This window comes from Anabrus simplex, chromosome 1 (genome assembly GCF_040414725.1).
Source record: "Anabrus simplex isolate iqAnaSimp1 chromosome 1, ASM4041472v1, whole genome shotgun sequence".
In the NCBI taxonomy this organism is placed as follows: Eukaryota; Metazoa; Arthropoda; class Insecta; order Orthoptera; family Tettigoniidae; genus Anabrus; species Anabrus simplex.
Genome location: NC_090265.1, coordinates 1,260,603,408 through 1,260,630,543, shown reverse-complemented (window position 1 = coordinate 1,260,630,543; position 27,136 = coordinate 1,260,603,408). Strand labels below are relative to the sequence as shown.

General features: G+C 38.9%; 1 protein-coding gene across 1 annotated transcript in view; it reads right to left on the bottom strand.

The window, feature by feature from the left end:
* Nucleotides 1–2,786: 2,786 nt before the first annotated feature.
* Nucleotides 2,787–27,136, bottom strand: part of LOC136878189 (uncharacterized) — a 266,784-nt gene continuing 242,434 nt past the window's right edge. The window contains exon 3 of the mRNA XM_067152067.2: nucleotides 2,787–3,336. Within this exon, the coding sequence (XP_067008168.1) occupies nucleotides 2,820–3,336 (517 nt within the window). The 3' untranslated portion in view covers nucleotides 2,787–2,819. The remainder of the gene's footprint in view (nucleotides 3,337–27,136) is intronic.

Sequence of the window (27,136 nt, the reverse complement as noted above, 5' to 3'; positions counted from 1 at the left end):
CCGTCAGATGGCTCCTCAAATGTTCTCACGTAGGTTGAGTGGACCTCGAACCAGCCCGAGATTCATGTAAAAATATCTGGTCTGGCCGGGAATCGAACCCAGGGCCTTCGCGCAAGAAGCAGGCTCCCTACCACTAGATCGCGGAGACGAACAAAACTGCAGTTTTACGATGTTTACAAAATATGATCAACTTCAGGCCACGTAACGTTCAGTACAGTACAGGGTTCACTTATCCAAGTACAGTATTGGGACCATGCTACTTACACACAACACAGCGCACAACGAAGAAAACTTATTTCTTTGCATTCATGTTTGGACTGACAGAAGTCAGACATCTACTCCACGTGTTACTGGCTTTAATTAAATCTCTTTTCAATTTTCTGAAAAGCTGTGTTATTTACAATAGCTGATATAACCATTATTATCCCGTGATTTTCAACTGTACTTCTAACTAAACAACACAACACGTCTTGAGGATGAAAGAGCTTAATCAACTACCTTATTCTGTTCACTTAGGCGCTCTTCAAATTGCTCACTGAGACAGTAGGACAAATAGTGTATAACTTACGTGTTACACAAATTTTCTTACTTGATTTCTTGTACATTAAATATATATATATATTAAGCCACTTTCTAGTAAGTGACCTGCTTTATTCACAATGCCTAGTTTAATCGGGACGTAGTACACATCTGTTTCATTTAGCGACCATAGTCACCATACTGCATGTCTCTGGGACGCACAGCATTCACACAAGTACGGAACAACGAGATTTCCATTCCCAAATTAACAAATTGCACGGAAGGAAAGTGACATTTCTTTACGAATTTAACAGAATATAAAATTGCTTGAAAAATTACAGTAACTGATTTAATGATATAAATTTAGTGCTACAAAACACTCTGATGTTAAGAAAGGTATATTTTACTTAAGGTATAGCAGCAAGTTATATTCTCTCTCTCACTCTCTCTCTGTAAGTACGTAATGGAGTCTACAGTCTGCTCTTACCAGCATCCTCCGATGTCAGTGATAAGAGAAACATTACAGAAAAATACAGATACATCATATTACCATGTCTACTTACTAATACATTTTGGTTTACTTCGTTGACATTTAAGCTTTCTTTCCTTTGTATATCTTTTTATTCTTGTCAGCAATACAACGTTTGGAAAATGAATAAAAATATCAGTTCGAAATTGTGCCACGGTAACTTTGGACATGTGGACAATACGTACATATTTGAGGTATAATTTTGTTTACAAAGAAGTCAGAAATATATATGATTTGAACCTATATAAAATATAGTTGTATTTCAATTTATAAAAATTCTGTTGTAAAACATCAGTCAGAATTATACCCAGGTAAATACTGTATAATCACATCTATTGGATATAGAGAAATTTTCAAAATGTAATAATCCAAAGGGGAAGTATCCAAGAACTGTAGATAAACACAGGAAGTTTTCTTACCTTTCAAAGATAGAAAAGACCACATACACTCATTTAATAAATCACAGAGTACATGTAGAATATACGGCACTAAAAATTTATCTTTGTAGCATTGTTTATTTCGCCCTGTAATGCCCATACTAATCACAAAGTTATAACAATTTTATTTTCATTAGGACGACTGCAATTTGCACTACTGTACTGTATGTTCAATTTTCCTCTTTCCATTGTTTCAACTCTCTGATGCAATATATTTGTAACAATGTGTAATGAATAGCGAACATAACAACATACTTGTTCAAAGTAACATTCATGCATGATTTCCTTATTAGAAATATGAATATATTTCCCACATTGTTTAAAAATAGTTAATTAGCATGGGCCTATAAGAACTGAAATGTTAAATAATGTTCAACTTCATAACGTATGGGTTTCATTACAGTTCATTTGTGTTCAACTTTCTCAGTTATCTACGTAAACTTATGTGTAAAATATTCTTGAATTATTTCAGTTTTTATTCTAGTACAGAAATACCCGCATTTTTCATACCAGATGTTGACTGAAATGTAAAAAGAGAAACACGTATGGGTGAGGGAAGTGTCTCTCATTGGATAGCCATTTCTTGTATTATTTATTTGAGTTACAGCTGAATCACGCAGGGCATCACAAGGTTAATGTTATTTCTGACTTTTCTGATGTATCAGGAGTAAAAAAAAGGAAAGTAAGAGAAGGAACCTCTTAATATTTGGGGGATTGTTAGTAGGCAGACTGGAAAATAGGCTTCAAAAATCAGGTAGTGGACTTAAGTAACTCGTGCAACGTGAATTAAATAAAAATACTGACCATGGTTATATATTAAAAGATCTTAGGTCCGAGTGTCGGGAGTGCTGCTAAAACACTTCACAGGGGAAGGAGGACACGAGCGAGGCAAGGGAGGGCTCACGTATAACTAACTGTCTTGATTCGAAGCACAGTCCCTTCGCACCAAGTCTCCACATCATGCACACAACATAGCACATCACATCATCAGTTTACATCCAAAGAATCTCGGCCGGGAGATTTCATTAGGACGCACTTTCAGATATCGTCCCGTTCTACTGCGCGTTCCATTTGGTACAAAGAAAGAAGAATCGAGGCGTGAACTCCACCCCGTCCTTGATCCAGTCTTCACGAGGTAGCATGCACACATTAAGAAAACACATACTCGCACACAAAGAATAAAATATTTGAGGTTAATGGCGAACATGTGTAGGCCGACAAAAAAAGAAACGTTTTCATTCTTTACTACGACCGTTTTAATACGCACGACGTAATAAGTGTGTTTTACAAGCGTAATCAAATAGTATTAATACGTCAACATTTCACCAAGCTAGTTAGGTTAGCGAGTCTTCATCAGGACCTTGTCTTTTACGTTTTCCTTTCTTCGCTGCTCGTTTCTTCTTACTCTTGGGAGTTATCTCGCAACTACAGCCACTACGTACGCGGATGTAGTCCATTCGCCACGAATCGTTGCGCTGTATATGTGGATGTGGGACGTGACTTCGCCGATCATGACGGTGTTGTTCCACTGGGGGCGGAATGTCGTCCCGCACCAAAGCGTACGAGTAGGAATACTTCTGCACGCACCTGGACTGACTCTGTAGACGATGGTCGATGAAGAGGCATGGTTTGTCGACCACATGATCTAGACACGAGATCTCGTAGAACTTCTGCTTCTCGACCTGGAAGAGCTCGACGTAAAGCCCGTCCGTCCGCGTTCCTCCCACAGGCATCACCATATCCATTTTGGAAGGACAACACTCCACAGGACCTCCCTTCTCTATGCTCTTGTTGCGTAACAACATCTGCAACTCCCGGTTCGTCGGCCGCCGGCTCTCCCAGTCTGACACCCTGCAACAAGAAAATTCTACCATTAATAACCGAAGTCTGGATTTTGATAACATTCATGCATGATTTGCTTATTAAAATATGTACGGTATATAAAATGGGGGATTCCAGATTCGATTCACAATCTCGAATCCCCACATTGCTTTAAAATAGTTAATTTTAATTGGTGCATTTTTTTTGTTTTGTTTTGTTTTGTTTTGTTGTTCTATTCTATTTTGTGTGTGCCGTGACAACTTCAATAATGCCTCCTGTACACCATCAATTTATTCTTTCAATTCAATACTTCACAAGAAAAGTTCGTCAAATCTTGTCAAAGATTTTTCAACATTGGTGAAGGTTTGACAAGATTTTAAAAGATCTGGCAAGGTTTGATAGCATTTTGTTTTAATATGGAGGAAAGGCAAACAGCTGTTGTGGTTCTTAGATTAACAGTGAGATACATTCTGAAAAAGAAGAGAAACGTGCAATATTTACACGGGGAAAATATTAGTGAGGTTGTCTTCAACGTAATTTTTGCAATGTATTTACTGTCATAACATCATTTGCAAATGCTATATTGCATGTACTCACATTAACTGAATAAAAATAATACCAATAGCAATGCAACGGACATCAATATGTTATTACATGTAAACATATTAGGAATTTAATAATAATAATAATAATAATAATAATAATAATAATAGTAATAATAATAATAATAATAATAATAATAATAATAATAATAATAATAATAATAATATGCGGAGATAAATCGATCATTGCTGTCAGTGCTACTTATAGGTTCCCGTACGGTAATAAACATAAAAGCTGTCCACTTCCTTGAGACATTTCTCTTGCAATCTCTTCGCAAGGTCCCATATTTTTCGTTTCACTATGGCGACGATGGGACAGGGAAGGGCTAGGAATGGGAAGGAAGCGGCCGTACCCTTAATTAGTGTGCAGCCGCAGCATTTACCTGGTATGAAAATGGGAAACCACGGAAATCCATCTTCAGGGCTACCGACAGTGGGATTCGAACAGTCTTGAATTTGACAACATTTGATTGTGTACAACAGGCTTAAAATCAAGGCCCGGTTCCTTGGTTGAATGGCCTTCAGTTCAAAGGGCCTTGGGTTCGATTCCCACTCGGGCGGAGGATTTTAACAGCATGTGGTTAATTTCACTAGCTCGAGGGGTGGATGTTTGTGTTCGTCTTAATACATCTTCATTTACATATAAAACATCTCTACAAAACCACAGACCAAAGTGCCAACTCAGGAAAATATGAAAATGCCAGGAAGAATAAGAAGGGAAAATCAGGCTACATATTTGAACCTTGTTTGTTTAGTCACCAGCGTGCAGGCTGCTTGGATCCTCAAATAGCACCACCAAAGCTTGTACAAAGAAAGCACAAAAAACCGGTGGCGGTGCCATAATGATGCATACTAGGCAAGATGAGGAGTGAGGCAATTAGTCATTGCTTTCCTCACTGAGCCAGATACGACTGACTTTATAAGTAGCAACTTGTCCGGCGTGCTGGCCTTTGGTGCAGGGGGTCCCGGTTTCGATTCCTGGCTGGGTCGGGGACTTTAACTTTCATTGGCTAATTGCGATGGCTCGGGGGTTGTGTGTGTGTGTGTGTGTGTGTGTGTGTGTGTGTGTGTGTGTGTGTGTGTGTGTTTCGTCTTCATCATTGCTAGAATTCATCATAGGTAGGATCCCATCCCCACAGACTTGCAGGTCGCCTATACGCCGTCAATTCGAAAGACCTGCACCAAGCCTCTTCAACGTCTGCGTGCACTACCCGGCCATACTGTATGTATGTATATATGTATGTATGTATGTATGTATGTATGTATGTATGTATGTATGTATGTATTGTTATGTGCCAGCCCCGTGGTAGCTCCTTTCGGTACTTCCATGAAGAGGCTGGTGACTCAGACGACCTCGAATCTCCCAGTCGGCTTGTGGGGTGGAGCCGGCATTTCCGTGCATTGTTCTTGGCGGCCGGCTTACCCGTGAGTTTCTTTGAGATTCAGCGGGAATGTTCTGCATCCAGTGACATCGTGAAATTTCTGGATCAAATTAAGCGAGCTATAAAAAGGGAGACTGGCCGCGGACAGTCAGTCAGTGTTGGACTCCGTGTGAGACTCGCTGTGTTGGGGTTCGGTGGCTGGGCTGAGGACGACAGAGGTGTTGGCTGTCGCTAGTGTACCACCGAGGTCTGAACCAGGAGCCGTTGTGGTGGTGTCGGAGAGACCAGTGTGTAGGTGCAGGCGTCAGAACGAAATACGGTACTGTGTAACTCTGTGGACTGAGGATCGCCGTGAGCCAGCGAGGAAACGCGCTATTGTGAGTGCGAGGATAAATGGACCTATGTTAATGTTCGCTGTTGTGAGTATCGTCCTGCTGTTGAATACTGTTGGGCTGTTTAGTTGTTCACTGCATGTGAAGAACTTGACCATAAGTGGAGTCGAACTAATGAACAGTCGTCGTGTGTTGTATAGCCAATGTTCAAATCCAGCTGACTACGCACAGCGGTTGTAGGAGGTGACTGGACTTTGGGAAAGTGAAAGTAAGGATTATAGACGCTCCCAGGTAGCAACCAGCCGGGACTCCCGGGTGTGTGTACTTGGCCCTGTTTCATAAAACATCTTTCACTAATATTATTAGTAAGAAACCAATAATATTAACTAATAATATTAGTATTATGTTCCATAAAATTATTAGCTAATAATATTAGTTTATGAGTAAAAATCATTAGTAAATGTTCCTAATAATATTAGTAAATTGTTTCATAGATAACATGACTAATGAAAGTTACTCATATTATTAGGATTATTTCCATGAGTGTATTTTGACTCATAATTCATATTATTAGTAAAACCAAAGTGAGCGGTATTTTAAAATTTTGGCATAAATTCATGAAGATCACTGAAATGGTCGACTCCGATTCAAATAGTGATAAGGAACGAGTGTAGGTATTCACCGTTCAATAAATTTTACGTCAAAAACAGCCTTTACTGACATGTAACAAACATATGAATACCGGCACAATGGGAGAATTAGGTTAGATTAGATAACTTTCGAGTATTTGCTTGATAGGATTAGTAGGTAATAGAATGTTCCACTGCAAGGAATGAAGCATAACCTTAAAATAGCAGCTTCGCATTACACTCCACCGGTTGGTAGAGATACACAGTATCATTGTGTTTCTCTAGTGCAGTTCTGCTCGGACACTCCAAGTATCTTAACATCTTGGCTTATATCACCAGTAAACCAAGATGATACTGGTGATGATTATTGTTTTAAGAGGAAGTAGGCTACAACCAGGCAACCATCATCTATAATAACACTAATCAGACAGAAAATGGAAAGGATCCTACATTTTGAAAAATGAAGGTATCGGCTAAAGAAAGAAGGGCCACAAAGGGCATGAAAATGAAAGACTCTCTTGACCTCGCAACCTAATACTGTCAGGATCGGAAAAGAACAAGAGTTGAACAAGGGAGGTCAGAAGGGTAGATGAAAATGAGCCTGGCACAAGTAAACTGAAGCAATGACAGGACTTATCTCAGTGCCCCATGTTTGCCAACAAACGCTCCCAAGTTGAGAGCCCTGGGACCCCTTTTAGTCGCCTCTTACGACAGGCAGGGGATACCGTGGCTGTTATTCTACCGCCCCCACCAACAGGGGGTAGTAAACAAAGATGTTGCTAGTCCATCTCAACAGAGATTTTTAAGAGCACATGAAATCAAAAAGTAAAAGGAACAAGGAGAGTTATAGTGCAAAAGGCTGCGAATAGTTGACGCTTTAACTCAATCACTTTCCGCAAAGAAATTTTCTTCTTTCACATTATTTTCACTCTTTTTATCTATTTTCAATACAAGTCACAACAACGAAAATATCAAGTGAGCCTTTTGAACATGTGGATTAATAGTCGGTTGTAGTCAAGCATCAGCCTACTGCTAGGAACAAACCCAAACCAAGAACATATGCAACATACCGATTCTAACCTCCATTTGTGTCAGCTGACTAATGAACTAATATTATTAGTGAAGATATTTGATTAGTCATGTGTAAAACTTTATGAAACAGAATTTGCTTAACTAATAATTATTTTATGAGTTCTAATATTATTAGGTAATATTATTAGTTAGTTTTATGAAACAGGGCCCAGAAGAGAGATTTGTGAATAGACTGGTAACTAGTGTGGCCATTCGTAACTAGTTAGAATTCTTTGTGTTTAAATATGTGTGTGTGCATTTATAAGGCCATCCTGAAATAAATTAGAGTAATGAAACAGATGGAGTTTTATATTCGTAACACCGAGCTCGATAGCTGCAGTCGCTTAAATACGGCCAGTATCCAGTATCCGGGAGATAGTAGGTTCGAACCCCATTGTCGGCAGCCCTGAAGATGGTTTTCCGTGGTTTCCCATTTTCACACCAGGCAAATGCTGGGGTTGTACCTTAATTAAGGCCACGGCCGCTTCCTTCCCATTCCTAGCCCTTCCCTGACCCATCGTCGCCATAAGACCTATCTGTGTCGGTGCGACGTAAAGCAACTAGCAACAAAAAATCTATATATATAAAAGCAAGTCGGGCTGGAGCGATGTATATATAAATATTTAAAAATGAAGAAAGACGTGAATTAATGAGGCACTTCCAGAAATCTCAGAAATTTGAAACTTGGTACGAGGGAAACTGATGACCCCAGGATCCCTAGAAAAATCGGAAATTCTCAAAATTCCCTGAAGGGGGCACGCTGGGGGGGCTCAAATTTTGGGCTCAGTATAAGAACACAGTCGTATAGTATATCCAAAACGATAACCTATAGGTTTCGTGGGCTTAAAAATTTTCGGGAATTTCCTCGTTTTTATCCCCCATCCCCCCAAATCAAGATGGCGGCACAACCTGCGAGACGAGGTAGACAATTGAAATTTGGTGAAATTATAGCCATTGAACCCTAACCGACGGGAAAATTCCAAGATGTTCAAATTTTTCACTTTTTACCCCCAAGGATATCGAAATATGGAGGCAATTTTAATGACTGTGCAGACATTCCTTCTGAGCTATTTTTTGGCTAAACGGTAAATCGTATCACAAAACGGGTGGCACAATGTCATTCAATTCGGAGTGATCTACAACTTTGGTCCTGTGACATTTTGTCGTATCTCTCTCCCTTATACGTTAAATTTGGCCGTATTTCTGGATTGTTCGTAAACTTGGTGATTTTTACAAGTATATTTTATTGTTTGACACACTTATAAGAATGATAGAATCATCACGTTGTGTGCGCACATTGGCACGATTAAGGGACATATGTGTACCAAATTTCATGATTCTAGCTTATACACAAGTAGGCAAAATGTAATGTAAAATGTTAAAAATGCACTCAAATTTCACAGTATTCAAAATTTGAACTCAATTTACCCCCTTAATATGGGAGATACGAGGAAATGATTTAGAAACAAACATGTAGAGCGATAAATGAGGCGTCTGATGGCGCAAACCGTTTCTTAATATCATAAACCGTTTAGGAGATATGAATCTCGAAGTGGAAGTCTGCACTTTTCAACGTGCTCATGCTTATCCGTCATCTATATATATAAAAGCAAGTCGGGCTGGAGCGATGTATATATAAATATTTAAAAATGAAAAAAGACGTGAATTAATGAGGCACTTCCAGAAATCTCAGAAATTTGAAACTTGGTACGAGGGAAACTGATGACCCCAGGATCCCTAGAAAAATCGGAAATTCTCAAAATTCCCTGAAGGGGGCACGCTGGGGGGGCTCAAATTTTGGGCTCAGTATAAGAACACAGTCGTATAGTATATCCAAAACGATAACCTATAGGTTTCGTGGGCTTAAAAATTTTCGGGAATTTCCTCGTTTTTATCCCCCATCCCCCCAAATCAAGATGGCGGCACAACCTGCGAGACGAGGTAGACAATTGAAATTTGGTGAAATTATAGCCATTGAACCCTAACCGACGGGAAAATTCCAAGATGTTCAAATTTTTCACTTTTTACCCCCAAGGATATCGAAATATGGAGGCAATTTTAATGACTGTGCAGACATTCCTTCTGAGCTATTTTTTGGCTAAACGGTAAATCGTATCACAAAACGGGTGGCACAATGTCATTCAATTCGGAGTGATCTACAACTTTGGTCCTGTGACATTTTGTCGTATCTCTCTCCCTTATACGTTAAATTTGGCCGTATTTCTGGATTGTTCGTAAACTTGGTGATTTTTACAAGTATATTTTATTGTTTGACACACTTATAAGAATGATAGAATCATCACGTTGTGTGCGCACATTGGCACGATTAAGGGACATATGTGTACCAAATTTCATGATTCTAGCTTATACACAAGTAGGCAAAATGTAATGTAAAATGTTAAAAATGCACTCAAATTTCACAGTATTCAAAATTTGAACTCAATTTACCCCCTTAATATGGGAGATACGAGGAAATGATTTAGAAACAAACATGTAGAGCGATAAATGAGGCGTCTGATGGCGCAAACCGTTTCTTAATATCATAAACCGTTTAGGAGATATGAATCTCGAAGTGGAAGTCTGCACTTTTCAACGTGCTCATGCTTATCCGTCATCTATATATATAAAAGCAAGTCGGGCTGGAGCGATGTATATATAAATATTTAAAAATGAAAAAAGACGTGAATTAATGAGGCACTTCCAGAAATCTCAGAAATTTGAAACTTGGTACGAGGGAAACTGATGACCCCAGGATCCCTAGAAAAATCGGAAATTCTCAAAATTCCCTGAAGGGGGCACGCTGGGGGGGCTCAAATTTTGGGCTCAGTATAAGAACACAGTCGTATAGTATATCCAAAACGATAACCTATAGGTTTCGTGGGCTTAAAAATTTTCGGGAATTTCCTCGTTTTTATCCCCCATCCCCCCAAATCAAGATGGCGGCACAACCTGCGAGACGAGGTAGACAATTGAAATTTGGTGAAATTATAGCCATTGAACCCTAACCGACGGGAAAATTCCAAGATGTTCAAATTTTTCACTTTTTACCCCCAAGGATATCGAAATATGGAGGCAATTTTAATGACTGTGCAGACATTCCTTCTGAGCTATTTTTTGGCTAAACGGTAAGTCGTATCACAAAACGGGTGGCACAATGTCATTCAATTCGGAGTGATCTACAACTTTTGTCCTGTGACATTTTGTCGTATCTCTCTCCCTTATACGTTAAATTTGGCCGTATTTCTGGATTGTTCGCAAACTTGATGATTTTTACAAGTATATTTTATTGTTTGACACACTTATAAGAATGATAGAATCATCACGTTGTGTGCGCACATTGGCACGATTAAGGGACATATGTGTACCAAATTTCATGATTCTAGCTTATACACAAGTAGGCAAAATGTAATGTAAAATGTTAAAAATGCACCCAAATTTCACAGTATTCAAAATTTGAACTCAATTTACCCCCTTAATATGGGAGATACGAGGAAATGATTTAGAAACAAACATGTAGAGCGATAAATGAGGCGTCTGATGGCGCAAACCGTTTCTTAATATCATAAACCGTTTAGGAGATATGAATCTCGAAGTGGAAGTCTGCACTTTTCAACGTGCTCATGCTTATCCGTCATCTATATATATAAAAGCAAGTCGGGCTGGAGCGATGTGTATATAAATATTTAAAAATGAAAAAAGACGTGAATTAATGAGGCACTTCCAGAAATCTCAGAAATTTGAAACTTGGTACGAGGGAAACTGATGACCCCAGGATCCCTAGAAAAATCGGAAATTCTCAAAATTCCCTGAAGGGGGCACGCTGGGGGGGCTCAAATTTTGGGCTCAGTATAAGAACGCAGTCGTATAGTATATCCAAAACGATAACCTATAGGTTTCTTGGGCTTAAAAATTTTCGGGAATTTCTTCATTTTTATCCCCCATCCCCCCAAATCAAGATGGCGGCACAACCTGCGAGACGAGGTAGACAATTGAAATTTGGTGAAATTATAGCTTTTGGTCCCTAACCGACGGGAAAATTCCAAGATGTTCAAATTTTTCACTTTTTACCCCCAAGGATATCGAAATATGGAGGCAATTTTAATGACTGTGCAGACATTCCTTCTGAGCTATTGTTTGGCTAAACGGTAAGTCGTATCACAAAACGGATGGCACAATGTCCATTCAATTCGGAGTGATCTACAACTTTGGTCCTGTGACATTTTGTCGTATCTCTCTCCCTTATACGTTAAATTTGGCCGTATTTCTGGATTGTTCGTAAACTTGGTGATTTTTACAAGTATATTTTATTGTTTGACACACTTATAAGAATGATAGAATCATCACGTTGTGTGCGCACATTGGCACGATTAAGGGACATATGTGTACCAAATTTCATGATTCTAGCTTATACACAAGTAGGCAAAATGTAATGTAAAATGTTAAAAATGCACCCAAATTTCACAGTATTCAAAATTTGAACTCAATTTACCCCCTTAATATGGGAGATACGAGGAAATGATTTAGAAACAAACACGTAGAGCGATAAATGAGGCGTCTGATGGCGCAAACTGTTTCTTAATATCATAAACCGTTTAGGAGATATGAATCTCGAAGTGGAAGTCTGCACTTTTCAACGTGCTCATGCTTATCCGTCATCTATATATATAAAAGCAAGTCGGGCTGGAGCGATGTATATATAAATATTTAAAAATGAAAAAAGACGTGAATTAATGAGGCACTTCCAGAAATCTCAGAAATTTGAAACTTGGTACGAGGGAAACTGATGACCCCAGGATCCCTAGAAAAATCGGAAATTCTCAAAATTCCCTGAAGGGGGCACGCTGGGGGGGGCTCAAATTTTGGGCTCAGTATAAGAACACAGTCGTATAGTATATCCAAAACGATAACCTATAGGTTTCGTGGGCTTAAAAATTTTCGGGAATTTCCTCATTTTTATCCCCCATCCCCCCAAATCAAGATGGCGGCACAACCTGCGAGACGAGGTAGACAATTGAAATTTGGTGAAATTATAGCTATTGAACCCTAACCGACGGGAAAATTCCAAGATGTTCAAATTTTTCACTTTTTACCCCCAAGGATATCGAAATATGGAGGCAATTTTAATGACTGTGCAGACATTCCTTCTGAGCTATTTTTTGGCTAAACGGTAAGTCGTATCACAAAACGGGTGGCACAATGTCCATTCAATTCGGAGTGATCTACAACTTTGGTCCTGTGACATTTTGTCGTATCTCTCTCCCTTATACGTTAAATTTGGCCGTATTTCTGGATTGTTCGTAAACTTGGTGATTTTTACAAGTATATTTTATTGTTTGACACACTTATAAGAATGATAGAATCATCACGTTGTGTGCGCACATTGGCACGATTAAGGGACATATGTGTACCAAATTTCATGATTCTAGCTTATACACAAGTAGGCAAAATGTAATGTAAAATGTTAAAAATGCACCAAAATTTCACAGTATTCAAAATTTGAACTCAATTTACCCCCTTAATATGGGAGATACGAGGAAATGATTTAGAAACAAACATGTAGAGCGATAAATGAGGCGTCTGATGGCGCAAACCGTTTCTTAATATCATAAACCGTTTAGGAGATATGAATCTCGAAGTGGAAGTCTGCACTTTTCAACGTGCTCATGCTTATCCGTCATCTATATATATAAAAGCAAGTCGGGCTGGAGCGATGTATATATAAATATTTAAAAATGAAAAAAGACGTGAATTAATGAGGCACTTCCAGAAATCTCAGAAATTTGAAACTTGGTACGAGGGAAACTGATGACCCCAGGATCCCTAGAAAAATCGGAAATTCTCAAAATTCCCTGAAGGGGGCACGCTGGGGGGGCTCAAATTTTGGGCTCAGTATAAGAACACAGTCGTATAGTATATCCAAAACGATAACCTATAGGTTTCGTGGGCTTAAAAATTTTCGGGAATTTCCTCGTTTTTATCCCCCATCCCCCCAAATCAAGATGGCGGCACAACCTGCGAGACGAGGTAGACAATTGAAATTTGGTGAAATTATAGCCATTGAACCCTAACCGACGGGAAAATTCCAAGATGTTCAAATTTTTCACTTTTTACCCCCAAGGATATCGAAATATGGAGGCAATTTTAATGACTGTGCAGACATTCCTTCTGAGCTATTTTTTGGCTAAACGGTAAGTCGTATCACAAAACGGGTGGCACAATGTCATTCAATTCGGAGTGATCTACAACTTTGGTCCTGTGACATTTTGTCGTATCTCTCTCCCTTATACGTTAAATTTGGCCGTATTTCTGGATTGTTCGTAAACTTGGTGATTTTTACAAGTATATTTTATTGTTTGACACACTTATAAGAATGATAGAATCATCACGTTGTGTGCGAACATTGGCACGATTAAGGGACATATGTGTACCAAATTTCATGATTCTAGCTTATACACAAGTAGGCAAAATGTAATGTAAAATGTTAAAAATGCACTCAAATTTCACAGTATTCAAAATTTGAACTCAATTTACCCCCTTAATATGGGAGATACGAGGAAATGATTTAGAAACAAACATGTAGAGCGATAAATGAGGCGTCTGATGGCGCAAACCGTTTCTTAATATCATAAACCGTTTAGGAGATATGAATCTCGAAGTGGAAGTCTGCACTTTTCAACGTGCTCATGCTTATCCGTCATCTATATATATAAAAGCAAGTCGGGCTGGAGCGATGTGTATATAAATATTTAAAAATGAAAAAAGACGTGAATTAATGAGGCACTTCCAGAAATCTCAGAAATTTGAAACTTGGTACGAGGGAAACTGATGACCCCAGGATCCCTAGGAAAATCGCAAATTCTCAAAATTCCCTGAAGGGGGCACGCTGGGGGGGGGGCTCAAATTTAGGGCTCAGTATAAGAACACAGTCGTATAGTATATCCAAAACGATAACCTATAGGTTTCGTGGGCTTAAAAATTTTCGGGAATTTCCTCATTTTTATCCCCCATCCCCCCAAATCAAGATGGCGGCACAACCTGCGAGACGAGGTAGACAATTGAAATTTGGTGAAATTATAGCTATTGAACCCTAACCGACGGGAAAATTCCAAGATGTTCAAATTTTTCACTTTTTACCCCCAAGGATATCGAAATATGGAGGCAATTTTAATGACTGTGGAGACATTCCTTCTGAGCTATTTTTTGGCTAAACGGTAAGTCGTATCACAAAACGGGTGGCACAATGTCCATTCAATTCGGAGTGATCTACAACTTTGGTCCTGTGACATTTAGTCGTATCTCTCTCCCTTATACGTTAAAATTGGCCGTATTTCTGGACTGTTCGTAAATTTGGTGATTTTTACAAGTATATTTTATTGTTTGACACACTTATAAGAATGATAGGATCATCACGTTGTGTGCGCACATTGGCACGATTAAGGGACATATGTGTACCAAATTTCATGATTCTAGCTTATACATAAGTAGGCAAAATGTAATGTAAAATGTTAAAAATGCACCCAAATTTCACCCTATTCAAAAGTTGAACTCAATTTACCCCCTTAATATGGGTGATACGAGGAAATGGTTTAGAAACGAGCATGTAGAGCGATAAATGAGGCGTCTGATGGCGCAAACCGTTTCTTAATATCATAAACCGTTTAGGAGATATGAATCTCGAAGTGGAAGTCTGCACTTTTCAACGTGCTCATGCTTATCCGTCATTATCTATATATTGAACCCGAGTGACTTAGGCCCATAATCAATCATGATTTGATCGGTAAAATAATATGATACATTTATTGAAATACAGAGGAGTGTATTTGAAAATATTTCGTTTAGGTAATGTCGAAATCAGAGCGAAGGAAGGACGACAGACTGGAGCCTGACGGATTAGCTCAACCCGACAACTTTTAGCTACTTCACAGCAGGGAATATCATTAGTTGGCGTACAAGGAAATACAGAGTCCACAAATAAGTCTTGGTCAGAAAGAGGAAGGGGGAGAGTCGTACAAAGAAAACTCACCACATGAGTAAGACCTTGGGATATTTTTGGTAGGACGGAAATTCCATGACCTCATGGAAAATTACAGCGGCTGAGTGTACGTTCGCTAGCCTAAGTTCGAGCAGGTGGAGATTTAAATCACGTGACCGCTTGCCGGCCAATAGTAAAAATTTGATGGGAGACTCAGTGATACCATCTTAAGGAATGAGGGATGAGATATTTTCGTAACTACAAAAGTATTCAGTAATAAATTAATATGAGTACGCGGATGGATGTAATGAATTTATTAGAGGTCATGCATGGAAAAATAATCAATACTTATTGGCAAATTAAATAAATTGAAGGCTGGATTTCTTGGAAACCGGACAGCTTGAATCTCATTGGCTGAAAGAAGACCACGTTGTCAGGGACGCTTACAAAGGCGCGAAATGTGAGGAGCGAAATCCATCCATATCTCCTAAATCTGTGATCACCTGGAGTTCATATTTTATCCAGCAGATATGCTAGCGGAGTGGATTAATTTGATGTAAATTTTAACTTCCAATTCGGAGTGCAAGTACCGATATTAAAAATCCACCCCCTCCCTAAGGGGCATGACGTCAACAAATCCGCGGGAAAAAGGCTTCATCCATATATACGGAGCTGAATTGACGGTCGCCAGCCACTTGTCTTGAATCGTTGGAGCTGAATTGACGCTCGCCAGCACACTTGTCTTGAATCGTTGGAGCTGAATTGACGGTCGCCAGCACACGTGAATTGAATATCGGGAGTTGAACTGTTGGTCGCCGGTAACTTAGAATTCTACGGACGTACAGTCATTTAATGGCGCGAGCATCCGCCAGTGTTTGTAAAGTGTGATCGCGCTCAAGCAACATGTTAAATCTGGAAATAGTTAACGTAGGATAGTGTTTTTTTTTATTTGTGAATATCAGTGATGTAAAGTAATTATCCTGCAAGAGAGTAGTATAAAATATATCACCATAAGTACGTACATAATAGACTGTGTGACGAACAGTACTTTAAGGAAGTAGTAGCCTGTACTTAGCTATACCGAACCGATGTAATGAACACGTCAAGAATGCCGTATAAATCGGGCGTATCGCGACGGGCGAAATAGTTGACACCTCGTCGTACGTGTCCAGGTCCATTGTGCGGTAGGTGGACGAAGATTAAATAGTGTAAATATATTAAATTCTTGGGTCTAGGATAGAAATTTGTTGTATCCAAATTAAAGTATACAGTGTTAACGTAGTAAATGGTGAAGGTTTGTGGTAATCAAGATATGAGAGTAAAATAATAATGTGCCAGGAAATCTTTTGTGAAACTACGCCATCAAGGATGGAGGAGTAAAACGCAGAGAGGGGCTGGATGAAGCCTCTCGTCTGCAAAGCTGCAATGGAATACCGATAACTAAGATGAGTACTAAACTGTAAAATATATTTGGGAAATGTTATCGTGATGGGAAAAATGGGAATAATTTGGTCATACTTGGTTACCTTCTGTAACAAGATGGGTCGCTTAACGACCCCATCCTAAATTTGTAGCACGGACAGTAGTAAATCATAATAATGTAAATAATCGGGTCTTTTATGTATTCAGTTTGTTGGAGATGTAAATTTGTATATATAGTGTAGTACGTTAAGTCATGCATGCATTCATATTTTCTTTGTAGTCAATAATTTTCTTTACATTTGATTTTGATTATGCTAGTTAAATAAGACCCGATATGTGCTTTTATGTTTTGTCAATTTTAACGAGCCATTTAATGACATGGAAGGAAAATCCAGCTTCGCCATACCAAGAGTGTTTTGTTGAAATTAATATGGTCATATTTTCAAAGTGAAGTTGTTAAATTTGTGAGATGCGATTAATATAATATTTCCAAGTAAATCATATCTGGAGTGTTTAGTGCCAGAATAAATCGACTTTGTACAAGGGGTTATGCGTTAAACATATTAAGAGTGGACTACCGAGTTACAGGCGAAATTATTATTTTTTTTATAAATAATAATAATAATAAATAAATAATATAACTACTTTTTTTTGTGAAGATATTTTTTTTTATACGATTTGGAGATAATAATAATTTATGTGATCAAGTGTTGAGTTTATTGGGAATCATTTAATGACGGGAGGTCGTTTTAATTTGGAATTAAAGTGCGTGATAACTTAATTTGATCGATTAATAATATTAAAATGTAGATCGGTGTTAATAATCCGTACATGTTAATGAACGTGTGGTTTAAATTACGGTCCAATATTTTTTTACGTATAAATGTCGCGTTTTGAAGTTGCGATTCATTAGCCGGAACATGTAGTGCTAATATTACGAGACCATGATTGTCAAATTTTGGTAAATATAATTTCAAGATGTTACGATTATTTGTGGAGAATGAACTAAGGCATAGATCCAAATGAGATAGAAAATGTGAAAGAATTTGCAGTCAGATAATAAAAGGTCGTACGATGTCCGAAATGAATAAATAAGTCAGTTGATAATTCTGTGAGGAATAAATAAATGAATCGAGGAATATTGAGATAGAGAGAAAAATAAATTCCGTACGAGAGACACTTAGGATATTGATATGAGTGTAAAATGTACGGGCAGTGTCACAGAGAAATACTGAGTTACGCAGCGGGTAGAATTCGAACCCGTGACAGCATGTACGAAATAAATAGACTGCACAGTTATTCGTTGAGATACAACGGATCTAAGGATAATGAGAGTTCAGATTCCACAGAAATGGTCGTATATTGTATTCATTGTAATAACGAGTGAGGACAATCATGATGTCGTGATAATAATAATAATAATAATAAATATTGTAGATAAAGGATTGGACCGCCTTAATTAATTGAGCGTTGATAAAGATGTTAAACGGGAATCTAAATGATAATGTGCAACCGATAATAATAATAACAATGTAAGGACGATGTTAAATCACCGCGGTCGGATTAATAATAATTGTCATAATAATAACTGTAATGATGTCGTTGGTTGATCAGTGAATTATTTGTAATTGCGACCGATATCTTAATATATAATTTGGCGGAAGTGACCGGTCCATTAATGATAATAACCTTTTTAAGTGACGTGAATAATAATAATATCTTGAGTCACCTATTAATTAATAATAATAATAATAATAATAATAATAATTTCGAGGATGATAATTTCGTGGATTAAATTGTTTGGTGACAACATCCCTCTATTCGTATGTTGAATAATGAGTGTGATAATATTAGAGTCTTTTGGTATCTTTTTATTGTACGGTTTCCGTACGGGACGATGTTACAGTCATACTTGCGTGTTTGTTTACTTCGCTCGCGATGCGAGGGGGGTCACTGGCACGCTATTTCCCACCGCTTCTCGTTATCTCATCTGTGTCAGTAGTCTACTGAGGCTAACTGGTGACAATTCAGATCACATGTAAATAAAATGTAAATGCTAATTCATTGGTATGGTATCAGCTGGATATCGTAAGATAGGAACTGTCCGTGGAATCCAGTTTTCGCACTTCACGAGAAACATTACCCAGTCCGAGTACCGGTCTCGGAAAAATGTACATAGCCGGAGTACATCATCTTAGTTAAATCGGGAAGCCGACCGTAACATGGGTTATGCTCGGGCTCCCGATAGAAGGAAGCTATATCCTTGAGTAACGGTTCGATTCAAATGGAATCGATCCGTAAATTATACCTCCAAAATGTCATTTTATTTCAGAAGCAACGCAGCAAGATATTGATACCACTTGCGGTATGGCAAGTGATTTATATATGTAACATGTGTGTAAATTCAAATATTGTTGCCACGTGTATCAAAGTTTTATACGTCAAATGGCGTAATAAACCGCTCCTTCTGGCAAATTATTTCAAAGGAAACCACTCTCATAATCTTTTTATTGTAGTTAGATGATGCCCTTTTTAAAGTAATAGTCACTTCCTAGTCCTATCATGGAGTCCTTAAATTCAAGTTACAATCGAGCCTTCCCCCTTTTTAATTTTAAGTTGCTCCGTTCATCCCCGTGTTCTATTATGCCGTTATATTTATATTTGATGATTTAAATAATGAACCGACACCCCTGAGATTAATGCTAGTCTGGGACTCGGGAGGTGGACGGGTGCAATATATAAAAGCAAGTCGGGCTGGAGCGATGTATATATAAATATTTAAAAATGAAGAAAGACGTGAATTAATGAGGCACTTCCAGAAATCTCAGAAATTTGAAACTTGGTACGAGGGAAACTGATGACCCCAGGATCCCTAGAAAAATCGGAAATTCTCAAAATTCCCTGAAGGGGGCACGCTGGGGGGGCTCAAATTTTGGGCTCAGTATAAGAACACAGTCGTATAGTATATCCAAAACGATAACCTATAGGTTTCGTGGGCTTAAAAATTTTCGGGAATTTCCTCGTTTTTATCCCCCATCCCCCCAAATCAAGATGGCGGCACAACCTGCGAGACGAGGTAGACAATTGAAATTTGGTGAAATTATAGCCATTGAACCCTAACCGACGGGAAAATTCCAAGATGTTCAAATTTTTCACTTTTTACCCCCAAGGATATCGAAATATGGAGGCAATTTTAATGACTGTGCAGACATTCCTTCTGAGCTATTTTTTGGCTAAACGGTAAGTCGTATCACAAAACGGGTGGCACAATGTCATTCAATTCGGAGTGATCTACAACTTTTGTCCTGTGACATTTTGTCGTATCTCTCTCCCTTATACGTTAAATTTGGCCGTATTTCTGGATTGTTCGCAAACTTGATGATTTTTACAAGTATATTTTATTGTTTGACACACTTATAAGAATGATAGAATCATCACGTTGTGTGCGCACATTGGCACGATTAAGGGACATATGTGTACCAAATTTCATGATTCTAGCTTATACACAAGTAGGCAAAATGTAATGTAAAATGTTAAAAATGCACCCAAATTTCACAGTATTCAAAATTTGAACTCAATTTACCCCCTTAATATGGGAGATACGAGGAAATGATTTAGAAACAAACATGTAGAGCGATAAATGAGGCGTCTGATGGCGCAAACCGTTTCTTAATATCATAAACCGTTTAGGAGATATGAATCTCGAAGTGGAAGTCTGCACTTTTCAACGTGCTCATGCTTATCCGTCATCTATATATATAAAAGCAAGTCGGGCTGGAGCGATGTGTATATAAATATTTAAAAATGAAAAAAGACGTGAATTAATGAGGCACTTCCAGAAATCTCAGAAATTTGAAACTTGGTACGAGGGAAACTGATGACCCCAGGATCCCTAGAAAAATCGGAAATTCTCAAAATTCCCTGAAGGGGGCACGCTGGGCGGGCTCAAATTTTGGGCTCAGTATAAGAACGCAGTCGTATAGTATATCCAAAACGATAACCTATAGGTTTCTTGGGCTTAAAAATTTTCGGGAATTTCTTCATTTTTATCCCCCATCCCCCCAAATCAAGATGGCGGCACAACCTGCGAGACGAGGTAGACAATTGAAATTTGGTGAAATTATAGCTTTTGGTCCCTAACCGACGGGAAAATTCCAAGATGTTCAAATTTTTCACTTTTTACCCCCAAGGATATCGAAATATGGAGGCAATTTTAATGACTGTGCAGACATTCCTTCTGAGCTATTGTTTGGCTAAACGGTAAGTCGTATCACAAAACGGATGGCACAATGTCCATTCAATTCGGAGTGATCTACAACTTTGGTCCTGTGACATTTTGTCGTATCTCTCTCCCTTATACGTTAAATTTGGCCGTATTTCTGGATTGTTCGTAAATTTGGTGATTTTTACAAGTATATTTTTTTGTTTGACACACTTATAAGAATGATAGGATCATCACGTTGTGTGCGCACATTGGCACGATTAAGGGACATATGTGTACCAAATTTCATGATTCTAGCTTATACATAAGTAGGCAAAATGTAATGTAAAATGTTAAAAATGCACCCAAATTTCACCCTATTCAAAAGTTGAACTCAATTTACCCCCTTAATATGGGTGATACGAGGAAATGGTTTAGAAACGAACATGTAGAGCGATAAATGAGGCGTCTGATGGCGCAAACCGTTTCTTAATATCATAAACCGTTTAGGAGATATGAATCTCGAAGTGGAAGTCTGCACTTTTCAACGTGCTCATGCTTATCCGTCATTATCTATATATATAAAAGCAAGTCGGGCTGGAGCGATGTATATATAAATATAGCGATAAATGAGGCGTCTGATGGCGCAAACCGTTTCTTAATATCATAAACCGTTTAGGAGATATGAATCTCGAAGTGGAAGTCTGCACATTTCAACGTGCTCATGCTTATCCGTCATCTTGGAAACGTAAAATGTTACAGACGTCAAAAGTGGGTGTTTGGAGTCTCCTGTAAATGTAAAGAAACAGAGGTGATTTGTTTTTGGAAACTCCACTTAAGGGAAACTCAAAAGTGGTGAAATTTTAAAATGAGAATGTTTACAGTATATCTAAAAAAACTTAACATGTTACAGAAGTGAAAAATGGTATTTTTTATCTCTATTAAACATAAAGAAACGTGTATTTTTAGTTTTCGGAAATACCACTTGGGAGGAGGGGGGGTTAAAGTGACTGAAAATGGTGTTGAATTCTTTTAATTAGGCTACTGATATCTCAAAAATGAAGATGTTACAGACGTGAAATTTCAATCTGCTTTAACAGTAAAGAAACACGTATTCTCGGAAAATCCAATGAAGGGTTGGGGGGGGGGGATGAAAGAATTGATAAATTAATTGACTTAATTGTATGAGAATACAATACATCTAATAAAAACTAAAGTTGTTACAGACGTGAAAATTCGTATTTGGATCTCCTTTAAAAACAAAGATAAACGCGTTTTGGGGGGAAACCATCTTGGAGGGCGGGAGTGTAAAGGAGTTGAATTCCTTTCATGAGGACACATAAATCAAAAACTGAAGAAGTTAGAGTCGTGATAATTGGTATTTAGAAGATCCTTTACTATTAAAGAAACAAGTATTTTTTGCGAGAAATTTCACTTAGGGGGCGGGGGGGAGGGGAGTAGTGTGAAATGAAGTGAAGAATGTAAATTATTTTTATGGGGATACTTATATCTCAAAACTGAAGGTAATAGACGTGAACATTGGTGTTTGGAATCTCCCTTAAACATATAGAAACAAGCCTTCTTTTAATTTTTTTTTTTGGGGGGGGGGTAAATAAACTTAACGGCGGTAGGGTGTAGAAGGAGGTGAGACCAATTGATTTTACTGTTATTAATGTACTTATAAGGATCCTCCGTTGCTCAGGCAGCAGCGCGCCGGCCTCTCACAGCTGGGTTCCGTGGTTCATATCCCGGTCACTCCATGTGATATTCGTGCTGGACAAAACGGAGGCGGGACAGGTTTTTCTCCGGATACTTCGGTTTTCCCTGTCATCAGCCATTCCAGCAACAAATAATAATAATAATAATAATAATAATAATAATAATAATAATAATAATAATAATAATAATAATAATGTTCCGGACCGTCATCAAATGTGCGGACCGCGCTGGAAACGGCTACTGGATGGGTAATGACTAAGAATGCAGTCCGGCCGCCGGTCCAGTGCCGCCAAGGCACCCAATATAACAGCACGCCGGATCTCCTGAAGGATTTTATCCATATTAAAAATGATTATAGGAAAAGATGGCAAAGATTTACGTACCCAACTGACCGGGAGGAATACCTGAGCCTAGCCCGGGAAGTACGAACTCGATTGCTGGAAAGGAAGATTGAAAAATGGGAGGAAACGTGCCGTAAAATAAGAAAAAACGAGTCAGATCGGGAATTTTGGTGGATTCTCGCAGAAAACGATTCAGATCGCGAATTTCGGCGGATTATATATCTAAACAAATAAGCATTCAATTATAAATTTCAGTATAATATCGTAGCGAAGCACGGGTATCTTGCTAGTATATATATATTCGTAACAGTATGTATGTACCTATCAGCTGTCACTGATGGCCTAGACCTCACTGAAGAGGCATACAAGAGAAATAAGGAGTGAGGTAGTTCCTTGTTGCTTTCCTTGCCGACCCAGAAGTAGCTATTGCATATCAATCTGCCAAGCCCACTAAAATACACGCAGCACCAGATCCTATGAGCAATATTTTCACACCATTCATAGGAAGGACTGGCTATGGCATTACATCTCAGCCACTTTCATATCGTCAAAGCCAAGGGTGAGACTGAGACAGATCAATGAAAGAAACAGTTTTAGCCCATACCAGAAGACATAGTGCATTGTAAACACTAGATATCCTGTGCGAGTTGGCCGCGCGATTAGGGTCGCGTAGGTGTGAGCTTGGTTCGAATTCCACTGTCGGCAGCCCTGCAGGTGGTTTTCCATGTTCATACCAGGAAAATTCTGGGGCTATACCTTAATGAAGGTCACGCCGCTTCCTTCCCAGTCCAAGCCTATTCGCATCCTTGCGTCACCGAAAATCTTTAATGTGTTAGTGCGGCAAGAAACAATCGCTAGGTACCGAGCGAGTGGCTGCGTGGTTTGCGGCACATAGCTGCCAGCTTGCATTCAGGGAAAGGGGGTTCGAACATCACTATCGGCAGCCCAGAAGATGGTTTCCCGTGCTCTCCCATTTCACACCGTCCGGCTCCATGGCTAAATGGTTAGCGTGCTGGCCTTTGGTCACGGGGGTCCCGGGTTCGATTCCCGGCAGGGTCGGGAATTTTAACCTTAATTGGTTAATTTCGCTGGCACGGGGGCTGGGTGTATGTGTCGTCTTCATCATCATTTCATCCTCATCACGACGCGCAGGTCGCTTACGGGAGTCAAATCAAAAGGTTTGCATCTGGCGAGCCGAACTTGTCCTCGGACACTCCCGGCATTAAAAGCCATACACCATTTTATTTTTTTCATTTCACAGCAGAAAAATGCTGGGGATGTACCTTAATCAAGCCACAGTCGATTTCTTCCCATTCGTAGCCATTTCCTGTCCCATCGTCGCCAGTGCGATGTAAAAAAAAAAAAAAAAAAAACAACAACTAAATAATAACTACGTCTCGCCAGCAGTTCACAGCCATAAATGAGACTGCGACTTCAGTGAAAGCCACATTTTAGTGCCAAGAGACATATGTATGTACTGCGTCCATCAAGAAAGTCACAGTCGAATTCAAACCTTAGTACCTATAACGAAAACATTGGCTCAAATTCGGACTTATAGTTGCGGAACAAAAGTACCGATCGGAATGTTTGATGTACCATTTTATTGGAAATGTGGAATATGAGACACTCGGTGGATCTCAGTTTAAATATACCGCGCGGGGGAGGCTTTACAAAAGTGACGAATTTGAGGTATATGACTTGGTTCGCGATTAATGATTATGCTTGTTGTTTAAAGGGGCTTAACGTCTAGTCATCGGCTCGGTTTGCGAATAGTAACTTCGAAACAAAAGGATGTACGAAGGTAATTAAGATGTCCATAGATAGAGCACTTGACGCCTTTCATTCGCATGACAAAGAAGTCCGAATCCTAAATTAACACGGCAAGGAAACGGACCGAAATTTAGAGTTAGATTTTTTTAAATCGGTTTTTTGACTGCCTGAATATCAATTCCGACCCCTCATGTGGGATGCTGTAAGAAAGCTCTGGTATCACAATGGTAGCTTAATGACACTTAAGGTCATAAATGTGAGAATTTCTTCATTTGCTTTATGTAGACTTATGAAAGAAACTTCCGACCCACGATGTGTGTATCACTGAACAGAGGACCTTAGCTCATGAAAACAGTACATTGCGGTATACTTAAGACAATTACGGCAGAAGTTAGGCCTAGATGGTGTATATACAAAATGTCGAAAATTACCAAATGTTTTGAAACATTACCGAGTTTGGAATCATTGAAGAGAGGAACTTGAATAGGGCTGACCTGTCACAAGATAACTCTCTCATTCTTAATTTCCACAAATTATATCCGCATGGAAACATACGACTTACATAAGAAGCTTTTTTATTTTTTTTTATTTTTGCTAGGGGCTTTACGTCGCACCGACACAGATAGGTCTTATGGCGACGATGGGATAGGCAAGGCCTACGAGTTGGAAGGAAACGGCCGTGGCCTTAATTAAGGTACAGCCCCAGCATTTGCCTGGTGTGAAAATGGGAAACCACGACATAAGAAGCACACGTGGCGACTGAAACGGAATGGTCGCTAGGCGACTAGCAACTACTATGATGCCATTCGTCTCTTACTGTAGTTCTTATGGGCCACTAGTAGATAAAGCTGAATTGATATTTAAAGTGTCTTTCATTTCACCTTAAGTCAGACTTACGTCGCGCGATGTTGTCACGAAACAGTTCTACAACTGTCGCTACCCGTATTTTTTAAATTTGAAATAACAGGTGGCCACAAAGATCCAGAATCCTACAATAAAATGTATAAATTAATAAATTAGCCTAAAGTGCAGAATTTAAATCAGAAAATAAAAATGTGGCAAAAATACACAAATTAAAAAATATATTACATCATACCATTACATCGTTACACAGGAAAAGAAAACTACTAAGGTTTGCAGAAACAAGAAATATGTCATTTGCTTCTTGGAAGGCTTCAACCCGTCTTACCATAACTCGAGTTATGTACGATTATGTAAATATTTAGACCTATCTTTGGAGAATCATTCTATTTTCATATTGCATATCTGCATCAGGACTTCGTTTCCTTCTATTTCTGATTAAAAACTTACCCATCACTTCATAAGTAAGATCACCAGTAACCATTTAACCAATACTAGACTAGTTATTAGAGTGATTAGTCATTTGGTTGGTAGTTAAATGTTAATTTTGTCCCTCCACCCTTCTTGGAATGAGCTACAGATTTACAGTTTTCTGGGAAGTCCATACTCCAGTCAAAACAAAATAGCAATAGAGCACAGTCCAGGGGTTTGGCCAGTTACCTTTACTAATGTCATCGACCTCCAAGGAATTTGTTGTTTGTAATTGACGGAAGATTAAGGATTCTTCCATGTACTGCATTGTTACGGTGAGTCAGGAGAAGGATATAGGCCCAACTGTTATTTTTCTTCTCAAGTGCAATGGACATTTTGGACATTGGACAGTAAAGTGTCTGGTAGTTGTTGCAGGCTAATATCGAGAACCACCCGACGGATTCTGATGTGGTTTTCGCCTTTATCGAGGAAGGTTTGTATGCGAAACATAAATCGAAGACTAAAGAAGGGTGGACAGTGGCGATTCTTTTGCTAGTTGCTTTACGTCGCACCGACACAGATAGGTCTTATGGCGACGATGGACAGGAGAGGGCTAGGAGTGGGAAGGAAGCGGCCGTGGCCTTAATTAAAGTACAGCCCCAGCATTTGCCTGGCGTGAAAATGGGAAAGCTGCCGACAGTGGGGTTCGAACCCACTATCTCCTGAATACTGGATACTGGCCGCACTTACGCGACTGCAGCTATCGAGCTTGGTGTTTGGCGATTATTCTGAAGGAAGTAAATAAATAAATAAAAAAAACCTGAAGTCAGACGTGTGTCGCGCGATGTTGTCACGAAAAAGTAATATAATTTTTAATTTGTGCATATCTGCGACATTTTTATTTATTTTCTAATTTAAATCCTCTACTTTTGGCTATTTATTAACTTAAAATTTGTTGTAGGATTCTAGATCTTTGTGGGCACCTGCAATTTCAAATTTTAAAAATACGAGTAGCGACAGGTGCTGAACTGTTTCGTGGCCTAAACCGTCAACAATAGACCCCAAGTGAGGAAGAATTGCAGAACGCAAAAATCTCTACAAATGATACAATTCTAAT